This window comes from Phyllostomus hastatus, unplaced genomic scaffold (assembly GCF_019186645.2).
Source record: "Phyllostomus hastatus isolate PE091 unplaced genomic scaffold, TTU_PhHast_1.1 phas_contig_80, whole genome shotgun sequence".
NCBI classification, from domain to species: Eukaryota; Metazoa; Chordata; class Mammalia; order Chiroptera; family Phyllostomidae; genus Phyllostomus; species Phyllostomus hastatus.
In genome coordinates, this window is record NW_025333960.1 from 3,262,670 (window position 1) to 3,286,164 (window position 23,495).

The 23,495-nt window shown below is 39.3% G+C and overlaps 1 protein-coding gene across 2 annotated transcripts in view; it reads left to right on the forward strand.

The window, feature by feature from the left end:
* The window catches only part of TXNRD3 (thioredoxin reductase 3), a 77,680-nt gene that overhangs the window by 13,717 nt on the left and 40,468 nt on the right, over positions 1-23,495 (forward strand). For both annotated transcript variants that reach the window (XM_045849646.1, XM_045849647.1), the window contains exons 2-6: positions 11,575-11,635; positions 12,915-13,024; positions 18,102-18,206; positions 18,443-18,515; positions 19,866-19,985. In XM_045849646.1, the coding sequence (XP_045705602.1) occupies positions 11,575-11,635; positions 12,915-13,024; positions 18,102-18,206; positions 18,443-18,515; positions 19,866-19,985 (469 nt within the window). The remainder of the gene's footprint in view (positions 1-11,574; positions 11,636-12,914; positions 13,025-18,101; positions 18,207-18,442; positions 18,516-19,865; positions 19,986-23,495) is intronic.

Genomic DNA, 23,495 nt, shown 5'->3' on the forward strand with positions numbered 1-23,495 from the left:
TGTCTGATCATTGTGGCTAAAACTTCCAGTACTCTATTGAATAGAAGTGGTGAAAGTGGACATCCTTCTCTTGTTCCTGCTCTTAGTGGAAAAGATTTTAATTTTTGCCCATTGAGTATGATGTTGGCTGTAGGTCTGTCATATATATAGCCTTTATTATGTTGAGGAATGCTCCCTCTATTCCCACTTTGTTGAGTGTTTTTATCATAAATGGGTGCTGTACCTTATCAAATGCTTTTTCTGCATCTATTGATATGATCATGTGGTTTTTGTCTTTGCTTTTGTTTATGTGATGTATTCCATTTACCGATTTGCGAATATCGTACCATCCTTGCATCCCTGGAATGAATCCCACTTGGTCATGGTGTATGATCTTTTTAATGTACTGTTGAATGTGGTTTGCCAGTATTTTGTTGAGGATTTTAGCGTCAATGTTCATCAGGAATACTGGCCTGAAGTTTTCTTTCTTTGTTGTTTCTTTATCTGGTTTTGTAATTAGGATGATGTTGGCCTCATAAAAAGAGTTTGGGAGTCTCCCATCTTTTTGGATTTTTTGGAATAGTCTGTGAAGGATAGGGGTTAGCTCTTCCTTAAATGCTTTGTAGAATTCTCCTGTGAAACCATCTGGTCCAGGGCTTTTGTGTGTTGGGAGTTTTTTGATTACTGCTTCAATTTCTTTTGCTCTTACTGGTTTGTTCAGGCTTTCTGCTTCTTTTCCATTGAGTTTTGGAAGATTATATTTTTCTAGAAATTTGTCCATTTCATCTAGGTTTTCAAATTTCTTGGCATACAATTCCTCGGAGTAATTTCTTACTATTCTTTGTATTTCTGTGGTATCTGTTGTAATCTCTCCTCTTTCATTTCTGATTGTGTTTATTTGGTTCCTCTCTCTTTTTTGCTTGATGCGTCTGCTTAAAGGCTTGTGGATTTTGTTTATCTTTTCAAAGAACCAGCTCTTGGATTCATTGATCCTTAGAATTGTGCTTTTAGTCTCTATGTCATTTAGTTCTGCTCTGATCTTGATTATTTCCTTCCTTCTGCTTGCTCTGGGCTGTCTTTGTTGTTGTTCCTCGAGTGTTTGTAGATGTAGGGTTAGGTTGTTTGTTTGAAATGTTTCTAACTTTTTTAGGTGGGCCTGTATCACTATGAACTTCCCTCTCAGGACTGCCTTAGCTGTGTCCCATAAATTTTGGGTTGTTGTGAGTGTGTTTTCATTTGTTTCCAGAAATCTTTTGATGTCTTTCCTAATTTCATTCTGGACCCATTCTTTGTTTAATAGCTTGCTATTTAATCTCCATGATTTTGAGTGTTTTGAGTTTTTTTCCTGGGGGTTGGTTTCTAGCTTCAGTCCCTTGTGATCGGAGAAAATGCTTGGTATGATTTCAATTTTCTTGAAATTCTTCAGGCTTGTTTTATGTCCTGTCACGTGGCTTGTCTTTGAAAATGTTCTGTGTACATTTGAAAAGAATGTGTATTTAGCTTCTTTGGGATGGAGGTCAATGTATGTATCAGTAAAGTCCATTTCATCTAAGGTATTGTTCAATGCTACAATATCTTTGTTGATATTTTGTTTGGAAGATCTGTCCATTTTTGATAGTGGGTGTTAAAATCCCCCACTATAATTGTGTTGCTTTCAATATCTTTCTTGAAATCCTCTAAGATTTTCTTTATGTATTTGGGTGCTCCTATGTTGGGTGCACATATATTTACAATGTTTATATCTTTTTGGTGGATTCTTCCCTTGAGTATTATGAAGTGAGCTTCTGGGTCTCTCTTTATGGACCTTTTTTTGAAGTCTGTTTTGTCTGATATGAGTATTGCTACCCCGGCTTTTTTTTCTTGTGCATTTACTTGGAAGATTTGTTTCCAGCCCTTTACTTTCAGTCTGTGCAGGTCTTTTATCCTGAGGTAGGTCTCTTGTAGGCAGCATATGTGTGGGTCATTTTTTCTTATCCATTCAACTATTCTATGTCTTTTGATTGGAGCATTTAATCCCTTTACATTTAAGGTTATTATTGATAGGTACTTATTCATTGTCTTTTATTTACTTGTGTTTCTCTCTCTCTCTCTCTTGCTCTCTCTCGCTCTCTCTCTTTTCTTTCCTTGCCTTAAAGCAGTCCCTTTAGAATCTCTTGCAGAGCTGGTTTGGTGGAGGTGTATTCTTTTGGATTTCTTTTGTTGGGGAAGTTTCTTATTTGGCCTTCTATCTTGATTGAGAGCCTTGCTGAGTAAAGTAGCCTTGGTTGCAGACCTCTGGTTCTCATTACGTGGGATATTTCTTGCCATTCTCTTTTGGCTTCGAGTGTTTCCATTGAGAAGTCAGCTGTTAGCCTTATTGGGGCTCCCTTGTATGTTACTTTGTGTTTTTCCCTTGCTGCCTTTAAGATTCTCTGTTTGTCTTGAAATTTTGCCATTTTAATTATGATGTGTCTGTAGGTGGGCCTCTTTGGGTTCCTCTTGATTGGGACCTCTGTGTATCCTGGATTTGTGTGACTTTTTCTCTCATCAAATTAGGGAAGTTTTCCTTCATTACTTTTTCAAATAGGTTTTCTATCCCTTGCTCTTCTTCTCCTTCTGGTATCCCTATTATATGGATATTATTACGTTTCATATTGTCTTGCATTTCTTTTAATCCCTCTTCATTGTTTCTGAGCCTCTTTTCCTTTTCTTGCTCTTTCTGGGTGTTCTTTTCTACTTTGTCCTTCAATTCACTAATCGGATCTTCTGGTTCATTGAACCTGCCTTTCATTCCTTCTACTGTGTTCCTCAGTTCAGAAATGGCATTCTTCATTTCCTCTTGGCCCTTGTTGATAATTTCTATTTCCTTTTTCATGTTTGTATACTTTGCAGTGAGATCGTTGTATCTTCCCTCTAGTGTCTGGTAGCTCATTGTGAGTTCATTGAGCTTCCTGATAATCCTTGTTTTGAACTCAATGTCTGATAGTGGAGTTGCCTCTGTTTCATTTAGCATTCTTTCTGAGGCTTCCTCCTTTCCCGTCATTTGGGATTGTTTCATTGTTTTGTCATTGTTCATGACATTCTTCTTGTTAGCCTCTGTTTCTTAAATTTATCTGTTCTTGTTCCCTGTAACTATGGTGTGAACTTCTGTGGTAGAATACCTGTGAGATTCAGTGGTGCAGTCTACTTCGTATATCCTGGTGTTCACAACTTCCCCCTACTCTTTTTTGTGATCAGTTGGAGGAGTAAGGCAAAATGGTTTAAGACAGCGAGACAATATTCTATGATATTTACAGTAGCAGCGAGTAGAGAAGAGATGGGATATCCTTTGGCTACTTGTAGTGTTAACCGTGATCTTCCACCCCAGTAGCCACATTTTAGAAAGGATGGAAAGAAGGTGAGATTCTTACTGGGGACGAAAGGATTGTTAGTTGGATCTAGAAAGCTGTGAGGCCGTGGGAGGTCAGATTCTGATGTAGGGTTGCAATAAAGATTAGTAAGTAGGAGTAGTGTGTAAAGGAATAGAGACAACCCCCACAATAATATAGTTCAGGAAATTGCGAAGTAGGCTGAGATCAGGTAGGGGTGTTGAGTAGTATTTACAATTGTATGAACTAGGTCTTATTTACAGTAATATTAAAGCAACAATCATGTGGCAGAATCTATGAGATCTAGATAACAAGAATAAGGAGTATAGAACCTTGAGAGGTGTACTAATGGAACACAGATGAAGGATAGTAAATTATCAACACATTGTGACTGAAATAACAGGGGGAACATATCAAATGACAGTATAACCAGCCAAGCAAACAAGATTATACAGAAAGAAAAAGAATACCAAAATACTATTAAAATAAAAAGTCAGAAAAGTGAGAAAAAGATAATACAAATTTGCAGTAACTTGCAAGCTCAAAAAAAAAGGGAAAAAGAGCAGAAGATGGAGTGCAGGAGAGATAAATTTGGAGTGGAAGGAATGATACTAGGATGAAAGGAAGAGAAGCATAAGGGATTGAGAGATATAAAAATACTAAGAATTGAAAAATAAAGATTCACTTAAAAAACAAGATAAAATCAAACAATTAACCAACAACAGCCATAACAAAAACAAAAACAAAAGAAAACAAAACAAAAAAATCCCTCTTGTTGGTTTCTAACTTGCCAGACCAGTTTTTCTGGTCTCACTGGCTTCAGCAGGCTGAGGGGCGTTTGAAATGCTTATCACTCTTCCCAGTCAAAACTCAGTAAGTCTCTCCGGTACTATCCCTAGGGCCAGCAGGGCGCTCTCTGGATAGCCAATCTGACTTTCCCCTGCAGGACCCTGGGAGCTCCTGAGCACGCTCTCTGGAGCTCACTGCCGAGGTTTCCGGGGCTCCGGGGCCCTGCAGAGCTCCTGCGTCTTTTCCGGGTTCACGATGCAAGCTCCAGGGATCGCAAAGAGATGCGCCCTTCCCCCAAATTTCACCACGGCAGGTGCTGTGTTCTCTGGAAGCACCTGCATCTTTTCTGGATTCACGGTGCAAGGTCTGGAGATCATAAAGGGGCATGTACTTCCACCAATTTTTCAGTTTCAGGCTCTAGGAACTCCCTAATCGCTGTGTCCCTTTCGGGTTCACAGTGTGAGAATCAGGATTCCTGAGGGGGCGCGTGCTTCCCCAGTTCACCACTGCAGGCTCCAGAAACCTGAGAACCCCCGCACCCTTTCCTTGTTCAGGGCTGCGAGGTCTGGGCTTTCCACCGATCCCCACTCCCACCAGGGTGGGGGTACAGGCGCACATCCAGGCCGCCCCTGGTCCTGCTGGCTGGAAGCACTCACTTCTCCCAGAGCTATGTGTGGGTGCTTGCAGTGCCTGATAGATTGTCTCCCAGTCCAACTCCCCTCTCTGTGCCTTCAAGCCACAAGGTCTCCCCTGGTGTTGCTCAATCCCCATTGTCCAGGGAGGGAGCAGCAACTCCGCTCTCCCGGGTGCCCTGGGGGCTGCAACCCCCCTGGTCCCCGCGCTGATCCCTGGGCCCTTATTGTCCTGAAGCAGTCTCCTTACCATCTGGTTTTTCAGTGTCTGCTATAATTTTTGATGTCCTGTTTTCAAAAATGTTTGGGTAACCCTAGGCCTCTTGCTCTGTTCCTCCGCCAATCCGCGAGTTTCTCTCCCCTGCACAGAAGAAGAGAAGCATGCTCCCTCAAGCAAAGCCACCATCTTTGAACCTTCTTGGTAAACCCTTCTGAATTTATTAGTTAACAGGGTTTTTTTTGTGTGTGTAACAGTTTAAGGTTTTGTACATATAAGATTATATTACCAGTGAACAGAGGTAATTTTTCCAATTTGGATTCATTTTTATCTCTTTATGTTGCTTTATTTCTCTGGCTGGGACTATGTGGAATAGTAATGGCAAAAGTGTGAGCATCCTTGTCTTTTTTCTGATCTTAGAGAAAATGCTTTCACCATCAAGTACGATATTACTTGGGCTTTTCATATATGGCCTTTAGTGTGTTGGGGAGTTTCTTCTGTTCTTAGTCTATTGAGTATTTTTATCATGAAAGATGTTGGATTTTTTAAAAATATTTTTTCTTCATCTACTGAGATGATCATGTATTTTTTTCCTTCATCCTGTTAATGTGGTATAGTACATTGATTTACACCTGTGTTGAACTGTCCTTGGATTTTAGAAATAAATTTCACTTGGTCGTGGTGTAGAATACTTTTAATATGCTGTTGAAATTGTATTGCTAGTATTTTATTGAGGATTTTTGTGTCATATTTATGAGTGGTATTAGTCAGTAGTTATCTTGTAGTATTTTTTTTTTTTTTTTGGCTTTGGTGTCTAGGTAATGCTGACCTGATGGGAGGAATTTAGAAGTGTTCCCTTTTTAGTCTTTTGGAAGATTTTGTGGAGGATTGGTGTTCATTCTTTATATGTTTGGTAGAATTCACCAGTGAAACCATCTGGTCCTGGGCTTTTCTTCTTTGGGAGGATTTTGATTACCGATTCAGTCTCCCTATTAGTTATAGATCTATTCATATTTTCTGTTTATTTATGATTCAGTCTTAGTAGGTTGTGTGTTTCTAGGAATTTATACATTTCATCTAGATCATCCAATTTGTTAGCATACAGCTGTTCATAATACTCTCTTGTAATCCTTTTTATTTTTATAAAAACAGTAACAATCCCACTTTCGTTTATGACTTTAGTTACTTGAGTCTTCTCTACTTTTCTCCTATGGTATGTCAGCTTTGATGATCTTTTCCAAGAACCAACTCTTGGTTTTGTTGATTTTCTGTATTTTTTTTCTATTCTCTATTTTGTTCATTTCTGCTCTAATCTTTCTTTTATTTCCTTCTCTTTTGTTGGCTTTGAGGTTAGTTATATTGTCTTTCTTGTTCCTTAAAGTGTAAAGTTAGTTTGTTGACTTAAGATCTTTGTTCTTTTTAAATATAAGCATTTACAGTGACAGTACTCACTGTACTCTCATTCTACAAAACAACCATCATTCAGAAGCTCCTGAAATATAGCTGAATAGCAGTCCTAACTATGGATATAAAGAAGAAGACACATTGAGAACTGGTAGGAGGGGTAGAAATTCAGAACAGCCAGGTGTCACACTGACATGTGGCAGTTAAAAATTTGGAGGGTTATCTTTGCTGCAGAGGTCCCCCCTCAGGAGCGAGGGGTCCCAGCCCCACACCAGCTTCCCCAGCCCAGGGTTCCAGTTCTTCACAAGAGAAGTCTTCACAACATCTGGCTATAAAAACCAGGAGGGTTTGTGGTTGAGTGAGAAGGAGGGCTTCTGGAAACCCAGGCCTTCCTCTTAAAGGGCCTGCACACAAACTTACTCAAACTTACTTGCTCTGAGATCCAGAATTGAGGCAGCAACTCAAAAGGCTCCAGGAACATATAGGCAGGAACTGAATAGTCTGGACTGGGGGCAAGGGTTGAAGGAGCAGCTCTTTCCTTGAAAAAGGTGTTTGCACAGGCCTCTGTTCCTTTGTTGAGCTTTCCGCCTATACAGCCAGTAGGTGGGCACCACATCTGAGTCACTATCAACCAGGCTAATACTGTTCACTTGACCCTGGTGATTCTCTTGAGACTTTATGTCACCCTACATGCAGGCTCACCTGCAACATTTCATAGCTTTTCTGTACAAACAACTTGTCTGGCTTATGCCGAGGACATACCCTAAATTTCTCAGGTGTTCACAAATGCCAAAAAAGCAACATCTGGCCTCGGAGTGCCCCAAACCTCTTGCCAAGTGACCCCAGGACCAGCACTAGCAGCTATACAAACATATACCTAGGTGGCCATTACATGGAATTTGGGGCCTAGCAATTTTTAGTCATAGGCTCTATGTGTGACCAAGAGAAGTTAACAGAATTTAAGAGGCAAGAGAATGGAAAGTAAAGGCATGCTGAAATCTTGTTTCAGGTTGATGATGTAGATACTTTTATTCTTAATGTTGATTGAGAAAAATGCTGTATTTTGCCAGGTATAATGCACACTTTTTTGCCAAAATTTTTGAGGGAGAAATAAGCATGCTCGTTATACATGGGTAGTACTAACTCCATATCTATGTAAATATTTTTAATTCTTTTATTTATGCTTATACATTAAAAGTGTAACTCTAGAAACCAATAATGATATCAGTATGTAAAATAATACCCTGCAATACAATAATCAGTTTTGTTTCTAAATATCAATCAATCAATCAATAATTGAATTAAAAAACTCTAATGAAAGATTTTTGCCTGAAGGTGTGGGCCAAAAACTTGCACATGCATTATACATTGGAGCACATTACAGGGCAAAATATGGTTTACTACAATGGTTTAAAATGTATGCATAATCTCCAGGTTAGAAATTAAATGTAGAACTTTAAGGTAAAAGAAATTTTTTGAAGGCGAGAATGTATAAAGAAACAGCATGAAACTTAATTTAAACAAAACAACAGCAGAAGAGGCCCAACATAGGAGCCATCTTTTACATATTAGAATAAAGCTGAATAGGTCAGGTTTTCAGGTTGAGTAAAGAGCAAAATTCATTAACATGCTGTTTCCAAGATGCACATCTAAAACCAAAAGATAATGGTTGAAAATACAGGAATTTTTAAATAGATGGGAAAATTTTTAATAGGTGAGAAAAGATATCAGGGGTTCTTGTCAAGATGGTTGCTAGGTAAATGTGGTACTCAAATCGTCTCACAACCACATCAAAATTATAACTAAACTACAGAACAACCATCATTCAGAAAGGAGGGCTGCTGGAGTCCCAAGTGTACCTCTTAAAGGGCCTGTACCTGGACTTCCTTGGACCCACTCACTCTGAGTTCCAGTGCTGGGGCACCAGGGACATACAAGGAGTAGTCAGGCATGGGGGCAAGAACTGCAGGGGCAACTTTCTCCCAGACAGAAGTGCTGGCAGAGGCCATTGTTCCTTTTCTAGGTCCTCCCTTCACAGAGCCACCAGGGGGTGCCATATCTAAGTCTCCATCAACCTGGGTAACACGGTTTACCCTGCCCTGGTGATTCTCTGAGACCCACCCCATCCAGTTTTGGGGCCTAACCCAAGCCATTTCCAGTGGCTTTTCCATACAAATGGCCTGTCTTGGTTCATGCTTCAGACTTTCCTAAAATAAACAAGCAACATCTGGCCTCAGTGTGCCTTGTATCTCTCGTCAAGTGGCCCCAGGCCAGGCACTAGCAGCAGGCTTTATTTCACAACTTGACCACTCCTGGGCACTTCCAAGCCCAGCACGAGTAGTAGCCATCTGCAGGTAGGCCTCATGCCAGTTGGCCATAGGCAGGGTGCAGTGGAGGGTGATCTTGGCTGCACCTTCTGGGAGGCCTCAGAGCCAGCGCATCCAGTGGACAGCTTCAGACCATTTTGAAGCACCACCCAACCTCTTCCACAAGTTACACACTCAAAGGTCAGACTCAGCAGGCACCACAGCCCCCACCGAAATAAGTCCCACTCTGTGGCACAGCTGATTGTCCACAGTGTTCGCAGCTCATCCTTGAAACCAGTTGGTGCAGGGGTAAATCCCTCCCACTGAGATGCCAGCAGCAATCATGACTCAGCTACAAGAGGTGGGTGCACAGATCACACAAAGGGAATACGTGGAGTGCCTAGGTCAGGTGAATGGGGGATGCTGTGCCACTTGACCCTCATGGGACACCTACTACACGATGTCATTCTACCAAGCCAGCTCTTGGTAGAGCAGCTCTACCTAATACATAGAAACGAACATAGGGGAGGCATCCAAAATGAGGAGACAAACATGTGCCAAATGAAACAATAGAACAAAACTTCAGAAGAAGAACTAAACAAAGTGAAGACAATGAATTTACTAGATGCATAGTTAAAAAACACTGGTTATAAGGATGGTCAATAAACTTATGGGAAGAGTAGTGGAACTCAGTGAGAACTTCAACAAAGGGGTAGGAAACATAAAAAAGAACTAGTCAGAAATGAAGACTATAATGACGGAAATGAAGAATACATTACAGGGAAGCATCAGTACATTAGATGAAAAAGAGGATCAAGTCAAAGATTTGGAAGATAAAGGAAGCAGAAAACACCCAAACAGTACAGCAAAAAGAAAAGGAATCCAGAATAAATGAGGATAGTTAAGGAGTTTCTTGGACAACTTTAAGTGTACCAACTTTTGCTTTATGTGGGTACCAGAAGGTGAAGAGAGAAAGCAATGAATTGAAAACCTATGCAAAATAGTAATGATGGAAAGCTTTACTAACCTGGTAAAGGAAGTACACATGCAAGTCCCGGGAGCACAGAGAGTCCCAAAGAAGATGAACCCAAAGAGGCCCTCAGCAGGACACATCATAATTAAAATGCTGAAGGTTAATGACAAAGAGACACTCTTAAAAGCAGCAAGAGAAAAGCAGTTAGTTACCTACAGGGGTGCACCCATAAGAGTGTAAGCTGATTTCAGAACAGAAACATTGCAGGCCAAACGGGATTGACAAGAAACATTCAAAATGATGAAAAGCAAGGACTTATAACCAATATTACTCTACCTAGGAAAGCTATCATTTAGAATTGAGGTACTGAAAAAGAGCTTTCCAGACACAAAAAAAGCTAAAGGACTTCATCACTAGTGAACCAGTATTATAAGAAATGTTAGTCTTCTTTAAGAAGAAGTTGGACATGAGGGTGAGGGTGAATTGGAGGCGGAGGTGTTTGGAGGAGGGATGGATATGAATATAAAATGGCAGTAAATATATTTTAGCACTTATTTGAAGTGCAAATTAATGCTCCAACCAAAAAGGCATATGGTGGCTGAATGGATAACAAAAGAAGACCCCTACACATGTTGCCTACAAGAGACTCACTTCAGATCAGAAGACACACTCTGACTGAAAGTAAAGGGCTGGAAAAATACATTTCATGAAAATGGGAACTAACAAATAATTACTGGGGTAGCAATACTTACACCAGACAAAATAGACTTTAAAACACAGGCTATGTAACAAGAGAGAAAGAAGGAGCCAGCATTTCTACTTCTGGGTCTTTATTCAAAGAAACCTAAAACACTAAATTGAAAAGACATACCTTTATATGTTCATTGCAGTGTTATTTACAATAGCCAGTATGTGGAAGCAACTTAAGTGCCCATCAACAGATGAATGGATAAAGAAGTGGTGCATGTTTACAATGGAATATTACTCAGCCATAAAAACAACAACAACAAAAAACAAACAAAAAAAAACAATGAAATCTTACCATCTGCAACAACATGGATGGACCTAGAGGGTATTGTGCTAAGTGACATGAATCAGAAGAAGGCAAATGCTAGATGATTTCACATATCTATGGAATCTAAAAGACAAAATAAATGGATAAGCAGACTGAAACAGACACATGGATACAGAGAACATTTTGATAGTTTCCAGATGGTAGGCATTTGGGGGCTGGGTGAAAAAACATAAGGGATGTTGCAAGAGAGGGGGTCATTAAAATGACTCATAGTGCTTCACAGAGTTGTTAAAATGCAGATTCTGATTCAAGGCCTGATTCGAAATATCTAACAAGCTGCTAGGTGATTCCCATACTGCCTTTTCTTTGTCCTCTATTTGAATAGCAAGGACCTGGGTTTTCTTATTCATTCAATTGGTGAATGGTGGCAGTGTGAATTACCAATTTATTTGTCTGTTTCCCCTTAGAGGACATGGATTTATTTTGTTTACTATTATATCTTGACAACATAGTAGGTATTTGTTGGATAAATATTTGTTGAATGATTTAATGACTGTTGAAAGGAAATACAGAAAGAAGAAAAGGTATGTGGTAAAAAGATGAGTTTTATTTTGGGCATGTTGCATGTGAGGTGCCTGGGGACATTTCAGGTGAAGAAATATTTTTGACTGTCTTGAGTTCAGAAAAGGGATTTGGACAAAAGTTATGGAGTTGAAAATTGAGGATTCAAATCATAAAAGAGGGCAAGAGATGGGCTGAGATTATTCTGGGAAGATGTATAGAGGAAGAAAATGGGCCAGAGCTCATATTTCTGAAGAACATTTATTTTGGACTTCCCTTATTACTGTGTCTGTATTTCATAACTGTGTTGAATGTTTGTGAAAGTAAAACTTAAGTACATGTTTGTTACAGGTTAAAGAACTCTTTTCTTCTTTGGGAGTTGAATGTAAAATCTTGGAACTGGATCAGGATGGTAAGTGGAATGGTTTGTATGTACTGTTGTTGTAATAAATATCAACAAGAGTGACTTATTTTCATTTGCTTTGTTCATTTCAATTTACTCTTGTCTCTTTAGGTTAGATGAGCTTTTTTCATCTAGGTTCAACCATGTTGAAAAGGAACCTCTGCATGACAGATAATTTGGTGTAGATTTTTTATTTATGTATTTTTGTTATTTGAGGGGAGTGAAGGAAGATGTATAAGCTGCTAACATTGAAGTACTTCAGACATTTCAGATGTATTTTGTAACTTCTAGCAAAATAGATTAAGCTGTAATAAATGAAAAGAATCTGCCTCTATTTCCTGATTGTAGGAGAGAGCATCAGTCTTTTAGCTTTATACTTCTGAATTCTTGTCAAAAATGCATTAACTGATCTAATATGAACCAAGCACTTTACATATGCATGTGTATTTGTAGGGCTGGGATTTGTAGTGCTGTCAGTGTTGAACAGGAAAAAAAAAATTATGTCTGCCTTCATGGGACCTCACCATCTCCTTTTAGTCATCCTAATAAGTGAAATGTTCTTAAATCTTTGAGACTTTTCTAAAGAGTATACAAAATACATACTCTTAAGTAGTTGTGGCCTGGTTTTATTTTGGGGGATAGAGGATAGATTTTGCATTATGATCATAAAGGTTTTTCAGCCCTGGTCGGTGTGGCTCAGTCGATTGGAGTGTCCTCCCATAGGCAAAACATGTGGGTTCAATTTCCCAATCTGGGTGCAGGCACATGCAACCCCTGGTCTGGGCACCAGTCCCTGATCTGGGTGCATATAGGAGGCAGCCAATCGATGCTTCTCTTTCACATTTATGTTTCTCTTTCTCTTCCTTTCTATCTAGAAGTAATAAAATAAAATGTGTCCTTGTGTAAGGATTAAACATTTTTTTTCCAAATATAACTGTAGGAAATATTTTCATTATTATTACTGTTGAAGCAGATTTTATCTTCATATTTGATCTTTAAAGAGGATTCTTACCTATTTTTCTGGCATTATCATTGAATTATATATCAAAATCTAATTTAGAAGGGTTTATTTTAAAAGAAATTAGTAGATTGTCTTTATTTTCTAAGATTTCTCTTGAAAACTTGGATGTTTTCTCCTCTTAAGTCATTATTTCATAAAGTTAGATAACACACTGGCTTTGTATGGGTGAGTATATGGGAGCATTTGAGTATTGTAACACTTCCATTTGACTCACAAAAGTTTGGAACCTTTTTGATGTTTTTACATATTTAATGTTTTATTCTTTAGATGATGGGGCCAGTGTTCAAGAAGTGCTGTCAGATATCACTAATCAGAGAACTGTGCCCAATATTTTTGTGAATAAAGTACATATGGGTGGATGTGACCAAACTTTCCAGGTAATGATGTTAGTATATGATTTTTAATGCTGTTTGTTCAAGTTTTGCTTTTAAATATCTTTCAAAGGGGATAGGATGGTTTTTAGGAGTCTATTAGTTTTTTAGAAATTGTAAGATGGAAAGTGTGTAAGATGGTTATCAGAAAATCTTGATTACTTTTTTAAAAATTTAAACTATTTTTATTTATTTTTTATTGTTGTTCAAGTACAGTTTTCTGCCTTTTCCTCTCACCCCTCTCTACCACCCCAGCCGTCCCCACCTCCCTCCCCTATTTCCAACCCTCCTTGTTGTTATCCATATGTCCTTTAAAATTGTTCTTGTAAACCCTCCACCCTTTTCCCCCATGGTCCCCTCCCCTTTCCCTTCTGATCACTGTCAGCCTGTGTTCTATTTCAGTGTCTTTGCCTACACTTTGCTTGCTTGTTTGTTTTGTTGATTAGGTTCCTATTAATGGTGAGATCATATAGTATTTGTCTTTCTCTGCATGGCTTATTTCAGTTAGCATAATGTTCTCCAGTTCCATCCATGCTGTCGCAAAGGGTAGGAGCTCCTTCTTTCTTTCTACTGCATAGGATTCCATTGTGTAACTTCTGGCCAAGATGGAGGCATAGGTAGACACACTCTGCCTCCTTGCACAACCAAAATAAAGACAGCAACAATTTAGAAACAAGATAACAACCAGATCTGACAGAAAATTGAACTGTATGGAAGTCGGACAACCAAGGAGTTAAAATATACACATTCATCCAGACAGGTAGGAGGAGCGGAGTTGAGCAGCTGGGTGGAGAGGGGTCAAGGCACAAAAAGCACTGGCACTAGATGTGTAACACATCCCGGGTGGATAAGGCATTCTGGGTGCATAAAACATCCCAAGCACAAGACCACAGTGGGTGGACCCAGTGAGGTGGCAACTGTGATGCGAGGCACTGCATGCAAGGCTCCTGGCTGTCTGGGCCACATTCGTGCACAGATACACTAGGTGAAATTGGGCAGTGAGATAGACTGCGCAACCCAGGGTCCCAGCGCTGGGAAATAGAACCTCAGGACACTGATTTAAAAACACCTGTGGGGGTTGAGGTGCCAGGAGAGACTCCCAGCCTCACAGGAGAGTGTGTTAGACCCACAGGGTCCTAGAACACACACAAGCCCACCCACACAGGAATTAGCACCAGAAAGGCCCAGTTAGCATGGGGGAAGTGGCAGAAGAGACTGAAATACGACAGAGGAGCAAACGCCATTGTTTCCTCTCAGACCCCGCCCCCACATACAATGTCACAAACCAGTGACTGGGTTGCCCTGCCCTGGAGAACACCTAAGGTTCCACCCCTCACTATGTAACAGGTATGACAAGACCAAAAAAAAAAATGGCTCAAATGTAAGTACAAATCAACATTCCAGAATCAATACTTTTAAGCGACCAAAAGATAGGCAAGCTATCAGACCAAGCGACCAAGAGATAGGCAAGTTATCAGATGGAATTCAAAGCATTGGTGATCAGGATGCTCTCAGAATTAGTTGAATTTGGTCACAAATTAGATGAAAAAATGAAGGCTATGATAAGAGAAATGAAGGAAAATGCACAGGAAACCAATACTGATGGGAAGGAAACTGGGACTCAAACCAATAGAGTGGAACAAAAGGAAGAAAGAAACAACCAAACAGAAAAGAATGGAGAAATAAGAATTCAAGAAAATGAGGAGAAGCTTAGGAACCTCCAGGACATCTATAAATGATCCAACATCCGAATTATAGGGTTACTAGAAGGGGAAGAGGAAGAGCAACAAGTGGAAAAGTTACTTGAACAAATAACAAAGGAGAACTTCCCCAATCTGGCAAAGGAAATAGACTTCCAGGAAGTCCAGGAAGCTCAGAGAATCCCACAGAAGTTGGACCCAAGGAAGAACACACCAAGGCACATCATAATTACATTAGCCTAGGTAAAAATGAAGGAGAGAATCCTAGAAGCAGCAAGAGATAAGGGGACAGTAACCTACAAAGGAGTTCCCATCAGACTGTCAGCTGATTTCTCAAAAGAGACCTTATAGGCAAGAAGGGTCTGGAAAGAAGTATTCCAAGTCATGAAAGGCAAGGGCCTACATACGAGATTGCTCTATCCAGCAAAGCTTTTATTTAGAATGGAAGGGCAGATCAAGTGCTTCCCATATAAGGTCAAGTTAAAGGAGTTCATCATCACCAAGCCCTTATTATATGAAATGGTAAAGGGACTTAACTAGGAAAAAGAAGATAAAAAACATGTATAGTAAAATGATAGCACACTCACAATTATTAACAACCACACCTATAACAAAAACAAACTAAGCAATCAACTAGAACAGGAACAGAACCACAGAAATGGAGATCACATGGAAGATTATCAACAGGGGAGTGGGAGAAGATAGAGAGGGAGGAAAAGGTATAGAGAATAAGTAGCATAGATGGTAGGTAGGAAATAGGGAGAGGGTAAGAATAGTATGGGAAATATAGAAGCTAAAGAACTTATGACACATGGACATGAACTAAAGGCAGGGAATGTGGGTGGGAGAGGGTGTGCAGGGTGGAGGGGAGTGAAGGGGGGGAATGGGACAACTGTAATAGCATAATCAATAAAATATATTTTTTAAAAAAGAATTCCATTGTGTAAATGTACCATAGTTTTTTGATGCGTTCATTTACTGATGGGCACCTAGGTTGCTTCCAGAACTTGACTCTTGTAAATTGTGCTGCTATGAACATTGGGGTGCATAAGTTCTTTTGGATTGGTGTTCAGGATCCTTAGGATATAATCCTAGCAGTGGAATTGCTGGGTCAAAAGGCAGTTCCATTTTCAGTTTTCTGAGAAAATTTCATACTGTTTTCCATAGTGGTCGTACCAGTCTGCAATCCCAACAGTGCACTAGGGTTCCCTTTTCTCTACAACGTCTCCAACACTTGTTGTTTGTTGCTTTGTTTATGATAGCCATTCTGACTAGTGTGAAATAGTATCTCATTGTGGTTTTAATTTGCATCTCTCTGATGTCTAGTGATACTGAACTTCCTTTTATATGTCTCTGGACCCTCTGTATGTCCTCCTTGGAGAAGTGTCTGTTCAAGTCCTTTGCCCATTTTTTAGTTAGGTTGCTCATCTTCTTAAAATGGTGTCATGTGAGTTGTTTATATATTTTGGAGATCAAACCCTTGTCTGAGGTATCATTGGCAAATATGTTTTCCCATACGGTTGGTTCTCTTTTCATTTTAATGCTATTTTCTTTAGCTATGCAGAAGCTTTTTATTTTTATTAGATCCCATTTGTTTATTCTTCCCTTTGTGTCCCTTGCTCTAGGGGACATATCAGTGAAAATATTGCTGTATGGAATATCTGAGTTTTTCCTGCCTGTGTTGTCCTCTAGGACTTTAATGGTGTCATGACTTATATTTAAATCTTTTATCCACCAATGAGACTCAACTAGTAACTTATACCATACACAAAATAAATTCAATCTTGATTACTTTGATGGAAAATAGCTTTTCTACCAGCTCAGACTTCAGAAGGTTTTGAGTGAATTTGACAGACACCAGGTGGGCCACACTGGAGACCTTGGTCTCTTGTTCCTGATGGGAAGAGAAACAATGGCTCTTCTCTCTTTTAGGTTTAGCAAAATAAGGTCAATGCTAACATTTTAGGCTGTGGTAAGTAGAGTTCCTGTTAAGGCTACTAATCCTGGGAGCTTTGCAAAGGCCCGTGGACTTTTAATTTTTGACTCCTAAAGTACGGTAATGAACAGGAATCAGTCAAGTAGTGATAAATAAAAACTGATCTTTACTAAGTACGGTTCTTATTTTATAACTAGTTATTTACTTTTATTAAAATTCTGCTCTCTTGTATCCTTTATATATATATGCAAATGATAGTAATCAGTGATTGATTAAATATTTATAGCTGAAATTTTAATTAAGAATTGTTTTTCATGGGGGAAAACAGATTATCTGCATTATATGTTAATCTATAATTAGAGTCGTTATCCAGTGACAGTCTGCTTTATTTGTCCTAGAAGGTATAACTTAATTCACAAGGTGGAAGTACTATAATTATAGTTCCTAAACACCTTTAGGAGGGCTTGTCTTGCCAATCCCAATGTAGAAAATAGTAACAGGGTAAATCTGGTGCTGTAGAGATATTCATTTTATTTGAAGACTGAAAGGTGTTTCCTTGGATGACAGATGCTTAGGAGACAAATTTCTTTAATGGCACCTAAAAGTAAGGAGGCCAAAGGAGTCCTGTTTAGAATGTGCCAGAAGCCTCTGTAGGCATCCATCTTCCAGTGGGCCACATGCCATCTGTTGAGTCCTATAGTTTCATAGCATTTCCGTTGTGCTTCCTGGGATGAGCTGGTTCCCAGCTGGCATTTCTAAAGCCAACATAATGGGTTTGAGCAACTGATTACTTATAAAGAAAACTATTACTAAATCATATATCGAACCTCTAACTTCAGCTAAGCTACTTCTGATCACAAGGAGAGCCAAGTGAACAAGAGAATATAGTGCAGTCAGGCTCATGACCATTGCTGAAAGAAAAAGCAAAATGTTTGTGTTGTATAGGAAATTTATCAGTAAGCTGCAAAGTTTAGATCAGTTTATGAGAAACCATGAAAAAATTTGAAGTGCATTTCCTGCTGGTGATGCATAAGAATTGTTTTCAAAAGGAAGCCTAGCACATAGCACAGGTGAAGAAAGTACAGAGGATATTGAAAAGTGGTATTTGGCTGTTTTTTTGCACTTGGATATGACATTTTAATGATTAGCTCAAGGAAAAGGACCTCATCTGATAGATATAAAGTCATGACCTATCAGTCATGACCTATCAGTCATGAACATTCCTGCCTATTGGGAGTACATGAACAAACATGTACTTTGGCATATAGTCCAACTAGTTGGATCTTATCTGAATACTATTCAGATAGATGTACAATTCCAATTTACATGAAAATTATAGATTGTTTTTAAGATTTTATAAAAGAAAACCATACTGATTAAACATAGGATAAAAATAAACAATTTTAAAATAAGTCATACCATATTCTCTCCTTTTATTAAACTATAGGCACATCAGAGTGGTTTATTACAGAAGCTTCTTCAGGAAAATTCAGCATATGATTATGACCTCATTGTCATTGGTGGTGGTTCTGGTGGCCTTGCATGTGCTCAGGTATGAAATAAATGAAACTACAATTTCCCTGATGATTACCATAAAAATTTCTTCTGCTACTTAAACAAAAAGCCCATTTTGATGCTGCAGTCTTAAGATTTTATTATAATAGCTAGTTTAATAAAGAGAAAAAACTGTTATGATACAAACAGCCTTTTTATTTCGGGAATAGGAAAATTAGGGAGTGTCAGGAAAGTGACAAGATCTTTATATGTGGCTTTTTTTTTTTTTTTTAGGAAGCTGCCATTTTGGGAAAGAAAGTGATGGTGCTAGATTTTGTGGTCCCATCACCTCAGGGTACATCTTGGGGTAAGGTGTTCTTTGTTGTTCTCTGCTCTTTACATACATTTTTGGCTTGTTTAATCTCATTTAATCCTCACAACAATTTCAGGATCAATAACTAGCCTGTTTCATAGGTGCAGTGAGGTAACTGGCCTGAGACTATTGTATAGTTAACAAGTGCTGATTTAGAAAGATAGCATAAAAATAATTGAGGAAGATCTTGCCAAAAAAAAATTCACGACCTAGTATTCCAACACTTTTGCCATAATAATTTTTGCACTCATGAATGAATATTTTCACATTGTTGTGGTTGTAGTGTGTCATACTCATTTAAGTTTGCTCTAACATTTTTGTGTGTGTTTCTGTGTTGATTTTATAACTGATTTTAAGTCTGCATGATGGTCAGTTTGAATTAGTGTGTGTGATCATTCCAAGTCAGTTTAATAAAGTATACAGTGAGCTTCCAGCCCTGTGACTTTGCTGTAGATGAGAGTGCACACCCTTCCATGTTCTTTTCACTGTAAACTGGAACACTAGATTTTATGCTTCAAATCCATTCTTCATTGTCTCTACCCTGCTAATGTCCCAGAAGGCTGGCGAATTGATAGGTAGTCTTGCCCTCTGACTTCTGGTTGGGCTTGGACAGTTGGGATAATAGGAGGAGAACAGAATGAGGGAGGAAAATGGAGCTGGGAGTCTTCATTCTCCTGGATTCCTCTGTACTAGTTGCTGTAAGCTGGCTCCATTCCCCTATGGAAGGCCACAGCCTTTGTCATGCCATCCCTCTTTGGTCTGAGGCACCTATGTAGTGTGCTTGCCCCTTCCTGCAGGATTGGTGATGAGCCACTGTTAGTAGTTATTACTATTGTGCTATCCACCTTGCTTTTCCTGCCCACACCCCAGAAACAATTTCTCTATAAATTTTCCTTAGTTAACCAGCTTGAGGTTCTATTGCCAGAAATCTGCCACAATATGAAGATCATTTTTAAAAATTTAAACTTACTAAAAAAATTATAGTCAAGAATTTCATATTAGTAAAGATAATTTACCTTGCAGTGGACCTACTGGATCAGAGGAGTCAGACTTACAAAGAGTAAAGGCAAGAAGCTGGGGTTCTGGTCTTCGGTCTGATCCCTTTGTAGGTCAGACTGAAATGAAAGTTTTGGACATTGTCTCTATAAAGCTGTTCAAATGCACATCCACATTTTTGCTTATCCTTGAGCCTCCTTCACAAACTTTGGATTAACCATTTGCATGTTATTGTGGCATATGATATTAATCCCACAACCAGTTGTCATTTCTATGTTTTAATAACACAAACTCTTCATATGTGTAAACACACACATGAAACATTAAAACTATTATTTTCTTTCCAAGGTCTTGGTGGTACTTGTGTAAATGTAGGTTGTGTTCCTAAGAAGCTGATGCATCAAGCTGCCCTTTTGGGACAAGCATTAAGTGACTCAAGGAAATTCGGCTGGGAGTATAGTCAACAAGGTGGGTAATGGTATATAAAAATAAAGATTAGGAACTCTGGTTGGCATGGCTCAGTTGGTTGGGCATCCTCCTGCAAACCAAAAGGTTGCCAGTTCATTCCTGGTCAGGGTACATGCCTGGATTGTGGGCTCTGATGTTTCTCTCTCACACCGATGTTTCTCTTCCTCTTTTTCTGCCTTTCTTCCCCTTTCTCTAAAATGAAGTAATTTTCAAAATTAAAAAAATACATTGAGCCCTGGCTGGTGTTGCTCAGTGGATTGAGTGCCAGCCTGTGAACCAAAGTGTTGCCAGTTCGATTCCCAGTCAGGCACATTCCTGGCTTGAAGGCCAGGTGCCCAGTAGGAGGCATGCCAGAGGCAATCACACATTGATGTTTCTCTCCCTCCCTCTCTCTAAAAATAAATAAATAATATATTTTTAAAAATATTGAGAGAAAAGAAGAACAAATGAGTTTCTTAGAGAAAGACTTGCTATTTATATTCTATAGCTAATTTAAAATTTTTTAAATAAATGCTCATTAGGAGCCACCTGTATGTTAGTCAGGCACAGAGGACTCAGAGACTGTCAACTAAACCTGGCCCTGCCCTCATGGGCCTTACTGACTTGGACGCAACTGTTATAGTTATAGTCATTCCAAACTATTAGTAGAATGTGAGGGAAAATAATCCCAGGCACTAGCAGCAGGCTTTATTTCACAACTTGACCACTCCTGGGCACTTCCAAGCCCAGCACGAGTAGTAGCCATCTGCAGGTAGGCCTCATGCCAGTTGGCCATAGGCAGGGTGCAGTGGAGGGTGATCTTGGCTGCACCTTCTGGGAGGCCTCAGAGCCAGCGCATCCAGTGGACAGCTTCAGACCATTTTGAAGCACCACCCAACCTCTTCCACAAGTTACACACTCAAAGGTCAGACTCAGCAGGCACCACAGCCCCACCGAAATAAGTCCCACTCTGTGGCACAGCTGATTGTCCACAGTGTTCGCAGCTCATCCTTGAAACCAGTTGGTGCAGGGGTAAATCCCTCCCACTGAGATGCCAGCAGCAATCATGACTCAGCTACAAGAGGTGGGTGCACAGATCACACAAAGGGAATACGTGGAGTGCCTAGGTCAGGTGAATGGGGATGCTGTGCCACTTGACCCTCATGGGACACCTACTACACGATGTCATTCTACCAAGCCAGCTCTTGGTAGAGCAGCTCTACCTAATACATAGAAACGAACATAGGGAGGCATCCAAAATGAGGAGACAAACATGTGCCAAATGAAACAATAGAACAAAACTTCAGAAGAAGAACTAAACAAAGTGAAGACAATGAATTTACTAGATGCATAGTTAAAAACACTGGTTATAAGGATGGTCAATAAACTTATGGGAAGAGTAGTGGAACTCAGTGAGAACTTCAACAAAGGGGTAGGAAACATAAAAAAGAACTAGTCAGAAATGAAGACTATAATGACGGAAATGAAGAATACATTACAGGGAAGCATCAGTACATTAGATGAAAAAAGAGGATCAAGTCAAAGATTTGGAAGATAAAGGAAGCAGAAAACACCCAAACAGTACAGCAAAAAGAAAAGGAATCCAGAATAAATGAGGATAGTTAAGGAGTTTCTTGGACAACTTTAAGTGTACCAACTTTTGCTTTATGTGGGTACCAGAAGGTGAAGAGAGAAAGCAATGAATTGAAAACCTATGCAAAATAGTAATGATGGAAAGCTTTACTAACCTGGTAAAGGAAGTACACATGCAAGTCCCGGGAGCACAGAGAGTCCCAAAGAAGATGAACCCAAAGAGGCCCTCAGCAAGACACATCATAATTAAAATGCTGAAGGTTAATGACAAAGAGACACTCTTAAAAGCAGCAAGAGAAAAGCAGTTAGTTACCTACAGGGGTGCACCCATAAGAGTGTAAGCTGATTTCAGAACAGAAACATTGCAGGCCAAATGGGATTGACAAGAAACATTCAAAATGATGAAAAGCAAGGACTTATAACCAATATTACTCTACCTAGGAAAGCTATCATTTAGAATTGAGGTACTGAAAAAGAGCTTTCCAGACACAAAAAAAGCTAAAGGACTTCATCACTAGTGAACCAGTATTATAAGAAATGTTAGTCTTCTTTAAGAAGAAGTTGGACATGAGGGTGAGGGTGAATTGGAGCGGAGGTGTTGGAGGAGGGATGGATATGAATATAAAATGGCAGTAAATATATTTTAGCACTTATTTGAAGTGCAAATTAATGCTCCAACCAAAAGGCATATGGTGGCTGAATGGATAACAAAAGAAGACCCCTACACATGTTGCCTACAAGAGACTCACTTCAGATCAGAAGACACACTCTGACTGAAAGTAAAGGGCTGGAAAAATACATTTCATGAAAATGGGAACTAACAAATAATTACTGGGGTAGCAATACTTACACCAGACAAAATAGACTTTAAAACACAGGCTATGTAACAAGAGAGAAAGAAGGAGCCAGCATTTCTACTTCTGGGTCTTTATTCAAAGAAACCTAAAACACTAAATTGAAAAGACATACCTTTATATGTTCATTGCAGTGTTATTTACAATAGCCAGTATGTGGAAGCAACTTAAGTGCCCATCAACAGATGAATGGATAAAGAAGTGGTGCATGTTTACAATGGAATATTACTCAGCCATAAAAACAACAACAACAAAAAAACAAACAAACAAACAAAAAAAACAATGAAATCTTACCATCTGCAACAACATGGACGGACCTAGAGGGTATTGTGCTAAGTGACATGAATCAGAAGAAGGCAAATGCTAGATGATTTCACATATCTATGGAATCTAAAAGACAAAATAAATGGATAAGCAGAACTGAAACAGACACATGGATATAGAGAACATTTTGATAGTTTCCAGATGGTAGGCATTTGGGGGCTGGGTGAAAAAACATAAGGGATGTTGCAAGAGAGGGGGTCATTAAAATGACTCATAGTGCTTCACAGAGTTGTTAAAATGCAGATTCTGATTCAAGGCCTGATTCGAAATATCTAACAAGCTGCTAGGTGATGCCCGTACTGCCTTTTCTTTGTCCTAGGTAAAATAATATGAATAATAAAATAGTGATAAATACATATTTATCAACAATTACTTTAACTGCAAATGGATTAAATACTCCAAGACATATTTAGAGTGAATGGATAACACAACAACACTGTGCAATATGCTGTCAAAAAGACACAGACTTTTGATTAAAAGACACAGACTGAAAGTAAAGGGTTGAGAAAATGTTTCATGAGAGGACTTCCAGCAAGATGGAGGCATAGGTGGACGCACCATCTCTCCATGCACAACCAAGATTGGGACAACAACAATTTAGAGGCAGAATTTCACCCAGAACTGATAGAAAATTTATCTAAATGGAAGTCGGACAGCCAAGAAGTTGAAATAGACCCGTTCATCCAGACTGGTAGGAGAGGTGGAGACGAGCAACCGGGTGCAGGGTCGCGGCGCAGAGAACAGGGAGAATTGGACACAA